Here is a 9,916-nt window from a genome sequence, read left to right on the forward strand (position 1 = left end):
GGAAAAAGGCTGCAATGAAACAAAGAGTGAAAAATTTAAAGGGGTCTGAATACTTTCCGTACCCACTGTATGTAGGTCATAGGCCAGTTTTCTGTAAAGGAACCGGGCCGTTTGAAAGAGAAGGACAGATTTGTTGTAATTAAGCACAGATGATACATCATCTGTTATATGAATATAGCTCAAACCGAACTGAAAGGGTTCATGTAAAAATAAAATGCTATTAACACTTTTGTACCATTATTGATTAGATTGTGGGGACCATAATAGATTGGATACGGTTAGTAGGGGTGGGGGAAAAAATCAATACAGCATAGTGTCGCAAAATTTGTCATGGCAATACTATATCGATACACAGATGCCAAGTATTGCTCTTTCATTATATATGTGTTGGTCAGCATGTCTGCTTGAGATTCCCATTTTGCAGCAATAATTGAAGTGAGATGAACAACATCTGCTTTTTTTGAAAAGCAAAAGTTTCCTTTTGGGGACATCATTTGAAAGAAAAAATGTTATAAATTGCCATACGTACATTGCAGAATATTGCGATTTCTTTAAAATTACAATAATTTCGTATTGTTAGGGCTCTGGTGATTCCCACCCCTAACGGTTAGTAAGGATCCTTTAACTGTTGCTGCAGAATGAGGAAATATTTAGCTGAAATCCAAAAAAACATCACTCAAGTAGGAATATTTTTCCCATTAGTTAGGAACTGAATAGAGATTCAAAGTGACATGTACGTGCGCATCCACCACCTCCATACCCGTCCACTTTCTGTATTACATCCATTTCATGTGTGCATTTGATGTAATTGCTACAACATGGATGATAATGGCAACTTAAAGCACTTTTTAAATCGGTCCATCTTGGATGACTTTGATGTATTAATAACCTGTCTGATCTGATAGGATGTTAGCTACAAGTGTCCCTGTCTGATGTGGGGTACCTGCAACCCCCTGGGGCCCGTGGTATCTAGTAACGTGTCTGCAGACACCCCGTGTAACTGGAGGTGCTGAAGCACCCTAGCAGGCCAGAACCTGCCGTTCAGTACCTGAAGCACACATCCAACAGAAGGAAAGTAGTGCCTTTTTCTAATTGCCCTCTCCATGTGATCATTCCATTTTGAGATAAATTCCTCAGACTTATTTTCATTCGAAGAGATAATGTCAATTAAAATACAGTTTGTGTGCATGCTCAGACATCTGTTCTATAAGTGTATGACGTCCAGGTACAGGAAGTGATGTGTGGTTGATTAGCAGAAAAACTGGCCTTGGTGGTTCCCGGGTCTTAGCTGATGACTCATGGTTCACTCCACTCCTCTGGGACACATAAAGCACAATTTGTAGCCTCCCTGCTTCTATTGTGTGTCAGCATTAATATGGGCCAGTACATGCTGCCTGTGGTGTGACAGTAACATTTAAATTAATTCATTATTAGGGGTGTCTCCATTTCAATTTTGAATCGGAAATTAATCGAAATGAGCTTTCGATTTCAGCTGTCGAAGTCCGAAGCAGCATTGGCGATTCCCAGTGTTTTTTCCTCTTTCCACCCCATGCCTTCTTGCGCATGTCCGAAGACAAAAAAACATCAGACACACGGTAGCTTACCGGTCGGTATCATGTAGGTAACAACACGGGGTAACACTAGCTCACCGGTAGCCTGCAGCTGCGCTTTTCCAGACACAACAATCACTGGCGGAGTCAGAGACGAGGGAGAAACAACAGAAAATCCTCCTGCTTCCCTGAAGTCACCGGAGTGGCAACATTGCAGAAAACAAATTGAAAAAGGAATCGTTTGCTTTAAGGTGGATAATTCTATCTATCTATTTACTCACTTGAGAGAAACAGACATTAACAATTGAAACTACCGCACACGCTGTACTTGTTGCTGCTATCTCACGCTGTTAGTCTGAGGAGGGTGTAGCAGCCAGCTGGAAGGTGTAATGTTGTGGAAGTTTATGAAATTGCCCCGAGATTTTGTACAAGCCAGTAAGTCATTAGTTCAGTGACAAGCACATGATCTCCCACTGGCATCCCACCCATGAACACTGACATGTTGGATGACTTAGCCATACTAAAGACTGAAGGGAACGGCATCTTTATTTTAGTTTTTGTAGATAATATTTTTGGGCATTTTTGCCCTTTTATTTTTACAGGACAGCTGAAGACATGAAAGTGGGGAGAGATGGGGAACGACATGCAGCAAATGACCGCACGTTCATGGGCATTTGAAAAGCCTGTTTTCCCATTGAAAGCGGCATCATTCACGTCACTTCCTGTGGGAATCAGATTTCCCGGTTGTCCCAGTTGTTGACCCGTTGTTGACGTTGATGTAGGCGACTTTGGTTCACTGAAAACATTTTAATGACAATACACTGTTTCTTGTGGAGTGCTTACCGCGTAGCCGAGTACTCACCTCTACATATGGGCACGCACTCTACCCCCTGAGCTATCCAGGCGCCCTGGGGACTGAATCTTACGTTGTGTAATTGGATGACTGCTTTTACTTCTGCTCCACCCACACACAAAAGACAAATTCTTATTTGTATCCGTGTGCTGGTGCGAAGATTGAACATGCTACAGGTTGCCAACCCCTGTGATGACTTACTGGGTCTCCTCCACAGCCGTTACTGCTCTGTATCAGCCCATGCTTCAAGTCCAGCCAGCCACTGAGATTAGCAGTTGTGGTTTGGGCTATGGCCACAAAATCCAGCCTTTGAACAGCTGCAGCCAGTAATTGGACCCACCAACAGAGTTTCCGCGAGTTCAGTTAATCTAGAAATAACATGTCAGTCAATTTTAATTTGATTCAAGGCTTACTGAAAAAAAAAAAGTCCAGCTCCAGACCAACTGATGGTGGCTGATGCAGCATTCAGAGCTCGCTCACACTAATAACAGTAATGCACTGACTCAGCACTCGGACTGTAAAGACCGGGCGTGTGGTGGTGGTGTGTGTGGGGGGGGAGTAGCTCTTTGCCGCCCTACTGGCTGTCTGGCCTGTCAATCATTTGGCAAGTTCCTATACACACAAAAGCCTAGATACACACAAGCTGTGTTCAAAACAGTTCCTTCATTCACTCACTCGCTATTTTCTACATAGTGTTGTATCAAAAAGTGAATCACATAGGGAATGACTAAACCAGATTTTGGACACTCTGCATTTCGGGTATATATTATATACTATGTGGTGCACTATTTCCGTGATATGGAACAGCTTTAGATACCACTTTAAGTTGCTCAGCGTTATTTAGACAAGCGGGGTCACCTGGAGCAGGCCTGAGTGAGACTCAGGTTTCATTGTACCTGATATCTATGGAGCATTTTTCACGGCAGACATTTTGACTCGTCATAGTAGGAAAATCACAACTGAAATTCATAACCTTAACAATGGCTCAATTCCATCAAGTGTCCCAGTGAGCTATTTCAGTGAGTCAGCATGCACAATACCAAGGCCTCTCCGAAGTGGAATGCAGCCATCATCAATGGTTTTGAATACACCTGTGCTTTTCCTTCTATGACAGGTAGGAAACCTGTCTGAAAGAAAAAGGTCTATTGATAGTTTTCTCCAAGACGGAGTGCTGAGCTTTTCAGTGCGGCGTTTGTGTTTGTCTGTGCACATGTGTGTGTTGTGATCAGGGCTCCTGTCTGCGACTGGATTTATGAGGCCAGTGTGGTGAGCCGGCTGCTGGGAATGCAGTATAGAGCAGATAAAGGCACGACATCCCGGAGCACTAGAAACCTCCATCTCTCCGGTCCTTATAACAGAAGGAAACCGCTGCTGTTCTTTCCCATTATTCTTACCAAAGTGCTACTCTACTTAATGCACCCTCATTAAGTCTCTGCAGTCGGTAGGGATGTAGGCTCTGAACATTAGCAGTTTGCTAACCAGAAACAAGATTCTAATACTAATGTGCTGCATCATAAAGAATAGAAAAATGTTGAGTACATTTGATTGTACTAAAAGATCTGCAGGGGATTATCTAGACTCACAGACTCAAAATATCTAATAACAATAACAACAAACCATAAACCAATTTTACCTTTAAGGGAAACCAAAGGCTGCTGCATGTGTAGAATATTTCATATTTCACCTCATCAACATGAATTGTCAGTAGTGTTTATGAATATTGTCGCTGTGGGGTGAAAACTCAAACCTCCAAGTTTGCTGATGCCTTTTGGAAATGTTATCAACTCTGACAAGTTATACCTAGTTTCTAAAAAGTTGACATTTTGAATGTAAAATGTTAGATTTTCACCCAGCAACAGCGATATGCCTCACAGTTAGCCTGCGTATGTGTTACAGCTTTGCATTAAAGTAAACATAAAGTATACATTACATTATTATCATACAAATACCCAAATCACTCCATTATAGCTCATCATAGGTTATATAAGTCAGCCTCTATATCACCACTCCAACGTATTAATATGTTCCTTTTCTTCCCTGCAGGTTATGTGGGTATGCAACTTGTGCCGAAAACAACAAGAAATCCTCACCAAATCGGGGGCGTGGTTCTACGGCTCGGGGCCTGGTCAGGTGCTGTTTGAGGGGGGGCCGCAGGGCAAGAAGGCCAAGCTGCAGGACCCGTCCTTGTACCCCTACCAGGGAGCCTCAGGGGACTCGACACCAGCGTCAGACAGAAGCAGACCTCACGGCGGACTCCTGCCCAGACAGTCGTCCCTTGACAACGGATCGGGGCTGAGGTACGACGCGCCCATAGACAGGTCAGTTCTACTACCTGCTCCACATGAGTAGTTTTTACTACGGTGTAAAGTCACGTCGATGCTTGTTATACATCACAGATGTAAAGAACATATGACATGATGCCACATGAAGGTGCTTGGACGTATCTGTGTGAGAGCTTTTTATCAATATCGCTGACATACAAAATGTGGCGGTTATGTAGGAAGTGCAGAACTGTATTTCCAGACTGGCATAAGAACAATGTCTCCTAGCAAGCTAGACAAGGCCCCATAGAAACAACTTGTACATGGAGCCCATGAGGCCTTTAAAGGAGACAGAGACACAGGTACTGTATGTGGCACTAACTCAGCAATTCTGCAACAGTCAGCCCCCCCACACACACACACACACGCACAGCACAATTCAACATACCGGTAGAGGGTTTGAGCAAGGCTAGGCTAAGATAGGGTGCTGGGAGGTGAAAACAACATTTGCTTTAAAGTTTAAGAAATGTTTTGTCATCAGGAATGTTTTAAATCCAGTTCAGGCACTGTGAGGCTTAGAAATTGAGCTTTATAAAATGCTTTTGGAGTAGAAAAGCAGAAGCAGGCTGGTTTCATTGCAGAACATTGTGTTCTATTTGTCATTTGCTCTAATGCCCCCTCTGAGTAGCAAACTGTCAGTTGCTGACAACACAGACATGCTGTGTTTGTGACTCTTTTATGTTTGCCTTTTTTCATGATACTGGTGTCAAATAAGGTAGTTACTTTGATGTCCACATGGGGGCTCCTTCCTCTTTCTTTTTTAAAAGAGAGGAAGAGAAGCCCGTAGTCAGTGTCTGCACACTCTCTACAAATGTACATAGCTGAAAGGCAAAGAACCATTTCAGAAAACCTCTTTTATGTCCCTGTTTGCGCCTTCTCAGATGTTGGGTAACACAACATTTGTAAAGTGCAACGTTAGACTATACTGAAACTAGACTAGACGTATACTGTATGTTGACATACATAGGATGCTTAAGATACTGCATCTTAAGCATGTCTAAAACTGTCATCAGTTTGGGACAAACACTGATCAATAAAATAAAATGACTATGGTCACGCACATTGTAGGAGCGGTGCAGTGGGAAAGGAGGGGAATTTGACTCTGTCCCTAACTAGCCCATGTCCCTGTCCTTTCCTCTGCTGACCTTGTAAATGTACACCTTGTGTGCCATACCCCCAACTTGTCTAGCACAGGGACAAACCAGCATGCACAGGCTTGTGCCCACAGTATCTTTGGAGACACGAGTCATTCGGTCTGTGTCCTCTCTCTCTAGCATTGCAACCTTGTGTTTACTTCTTCATGCATTCAGAACCTGCAGAAATAGGAACGCTCCTGGGGGGAAAGGAACTATGTTTGCTTTAATTGCCTGAAATTTTGCTCCAAATGTATTTTTTGATGGCTATATCCCACATATCTAGCAGTGAGTGTTGGAGATAAGTGTACATACATTCAGTGCTTTCACAGTGTAAGAAGGCTGCTGTGCAACTAAGACACATACTCAGAAGCATGGCTATAACTCCAAAATAGACATTTATTTCTCCCCTGTTTTTGGTAAAATGGCGTTCCTTTGCTATCCTAGTTGTCCTCCTCCATTACGTTTCTACACTCTGAATCCAGACTGCACAGTAGCACAATAAAGAGCATCACCCGCAACTGCAAGTTGTAATTAAAGTTACACCACTGTAAACCTGAAAGATTGATGCAGGTTAACAATATTTCTTGTCTCAGTGCAACTGGAGTACATCATCCATCTTCTCCTCAAATGGCTGGCTACTCTAAGGTGCTTTTAATGGATGATGAGACTGACTATAGATCAGACTATAGATCAGACTGCTCCAAGCATTTAGTCATCCAGTCCCTCTCTGTTCCAATCCAGGCCCTTGCCACTGTATATTAATTGACTGCATGGCGAAAGAGGTGGATGTGATACCGAGGAGTGATCATTGCTTTGACATTGCCTACATATGCAGTGACACAACAGGAAACCGGCTGTCTGGAAATTCATGGGATAATGCTGATGATTGATAGCACAGAGTCCATAAATAGAACTCCCACTGCATAAGCACCACAACCCACTTTCATTAATCTCAAAGAATGTTTAAATTAACTCCTGGATCTGTTCTGCTAAAGAAAGGAGGGGAAACGCTGACAGTCTATTTATAAGAAGAAATAACTTGGGAAGGCTGCTAATTTATCTTGGTCTCAGAGGTGTCATTTGAATGAACACACAGCTGCAGTTTTGGGTGAGGCTGACGAAAAAACAATGATTACACTGGGATTGGAACATACCCGCTGGTGGAATTTCTTATGCATACTGTATGTCATCAGCCACTGCCATACGAGCCATAAAGTTATGTCACCAATGAATTCCCTTTGACTTGGAGTTCATTCTTTTCTAGTTTTCATAGTTTTAGCCATCATTCCTACCCTTTAATATACTGTTTACTGGTAATTTATGATGTGATGATGCTGCAACTTCCACCACTCCAGTATGCAAGCAACACGAGTAGTCGGACACTGAAAGATTTGAAATAAAATTCTCATTTTAACCAAGTGAACATTCCCCAATGGTCCATTATGATTGTCCTTTGCATTGTGCAACTGCATTTGTGGAAAGCTACAGTAAGTGCAGTAGGTAGTTGAAGTAGGAGCTAAATCTAATAGATGCTTGCAGCGGACAGTTGGGATAAGAGCAATAACGTTAAAATGTGTTAATTTTAAATAAGTCTATTGTTTGATGATATGGTTAGTCTGTTAACATTTGTGAAATATATTGCCTTCTTAGAGGCCCAGTGCACTCAGTTGTAAAACTGATTTCAGTAGCTTTTCCCCAGATCTCAGAAATAGACGTTTTTCACTTTGACATGTCAGTGTATGACATGCACATATAAATAATGAAATCAATGATGATTCTGACATAGTTTACTAGGACACTTGAATGGAACAGAGCAATGTTATTGGCTAAACATGTGCTTTTTACATTATGTAAAGTTTGCTGTGAAAAAAGGCCTATATATAAATAGGACCCAGGTGGTAACATTATGGGTCTTATTTTGATAGTTTCACAGCCTTCTCATCTGTTTTGCTTAATATCCCTTTAAGTGTAAAAAAAACTGCAAATTGACACAACATATCATGTCACTTTGTCAGTTATCTTTGTTTGAACATATGCTCTATACTTTGGAGTTGGAGCTTTGACATCAAAACATAAAAATTGGCAATGAATAAAGGAAACATTAGCACTGAAAAAGTCCCACTGAAAAATAATGAAACACTGGCTTTGAAGATGATTTTAATTTTATATTCTTTGCATTCTGATGTTTTTCTATGACAATCTTTGCAGTTTTCCTGTTATGCTGACAGGTTTTATTTAATCCTTCTTTTAGTTTCAACTTTCTTAGCTGGGAGACTTCTTCTAGACCAGGGCCACTAGTGGAATACCTGCAGAACAGGGACAGGAAGTACTTCTTTTGGAGATTATGGTCGACTAGTGTGTGTTGTAGCAGTGTTTTCATCTTGGCTAGTGAAGTAGAAAGCCTTGCAGATTTTGAACAGCTCACCCGGAGACTGAAGACAGAGGACATCCAGAAACCGGATCTCACTCAAAACCACATGGGGGAATTTTCTTTCCAAGTTTGTATGTGTGTGGAAGCACAAGAGACACAAAATAACACCTCAAATCCCGGAAAAAGTGATTTTCTTTCATAATATGGGCACTTTAAGGCCCAGAAACACCAGGGGATTGTTGTTGCATCAGCAAGAGACATAATTACTGGTACTGTAGGTGTAAAATGTAACAACTTAAGGTTTCATTTACACGCTCTTGTCATATGTGGGTAAGCACATTGCTAATGCCAGATGAGTGACAACTCTGTTTGGCTCATGCAAAGGCATTTTGGGTGGAATTAGCAAGTTAGCTAACTAGACAGCTGGCCGCAGTGAAGCAATAATCACGTAGATCTCGCTGGCGCGCCAGGATTTTGAGTATGCAGGCGGAGAGCGCATGAAGTGAATAAAAGGATTGACCCGACCAAGTAGGTCATCCAATCAAATCAAGGCAGCGACGCCAATGCTGCTGCCAGTTCTGCCACTGGTTACCTTTGTCTCCTTCTTCTAGTCCGTAGTAATATCAAAGTTGGTAGCCTTTGCTAATTAGCGCCTCCTCTGTTCAGGAAAAGACTGCAATTAGTCTTGGGACCATAGACATTTAAAGAAATGGACATACAGATACCGTTGCTCTGGACGGAGACCAGTGAAGTCTATTTGAAGCACTTTTCCGGTGATGCCCTAAAGTTGTAAGTCTTCTGGTAGCTGTGCAACAGAAATCTCAATCATTCCCAATCAGCAGAGACGGAGAGCGTGGCTATATTTTATAGATAACAAGGACACAGGCTAATTAATGCTAACCAACATGCTAGTTAACATTAGTAATTAAACCTAAACAGCTGATGTAAGTTGAAACTGTCTGCAAGCTTCTCCTGACTAGACACTGATTTTTTGACTATTGTCACTTGGGTATGACACAATCGTTAGCCTATTTTTACAAAAACGCCTGCTACGGAGCCGTAACGTGAGCGAATGGAGCCTTTCGTACATTGTTGTGTTTCGTCAGAAAGAAACACTGGAACAAAATGAATGCCAGTCAATGGGATGCTAATGGCATGTGATGGCTTCTGTGGCATTAAAATGGCGCAATAGGAACTAACCTTAGAAAGGAGCGGCTTACCCCTTTGTCAGAAACAGTTTTGGCGCACTCACGACATCACATTTGCAGGCAACAGCTTGGTTGCGGCTACTGTAAAATGGCCTTTAGTTGGCACTTAGCAACAGCTAGCGGTTAGCCTGACTTTTGCAACAAACATTTTCTCAGACTACATCACAGGACATCTTCTTAGGAATATAGGAAACATTGTATAGGATAGATGTAATTCTGCTAAATAAAAACATCCCATTCATTATTAGTTACACTTGTTTTCATGCAGCGCAGAATGGAAATAAGAGAGGCAACATTCTCCCAAGTCAGTGTAGTATTACAATGATTTTAAGTCTGTCAATCTAAGGTACAGTACCTGCAAATTGTTGCTTTAATCAAATGCTTTAATCTTCTTGAAGCTCACTGAATCTTTACATGCATAACAACTGACTGGATAAAACTAAAATTGCAAACCCATGGGAAACCCCCTACCCCCCC

General features: G+C 41.9%; 1 protein-coding gene across 1 annotated transcript in view; it reads left to right on the forward strand.

The window, feature by feature from the left end:
• rims2a (regulating synaptic membrane exocytosis 2a) overlaps positions 1-9,916 on the forward strand; it is a 171,015-nt gene that overhangs the window by 45,928 nt on the left and 115,171 nt on the right. Inside the window, exon 7 of the mRNA XM_034873471.1 lies at positions 4,447-4,721. Coding sequence (XP_034729362.1) covers positions 4,447-4,721 — 275 coding nt within the window. The remainder of the gene's footprint in view (positions 1-4,446; positions 4,722-9,916) is intronic.

This window comes from Etheostoma cragini, chromosome 6 (genome assembly GCF_013103735.1).
Source record: "Etheostoma cragini isolate CJK2018 chromosome 6, CSU_Ecrag_1.0, whole genome shotgun sequence".
NCBI lineage: Eukaryota > Metazoa > Chordata > Actinopteri > Perciformes > Percidae > Etheostoma > Etheostoma cragini.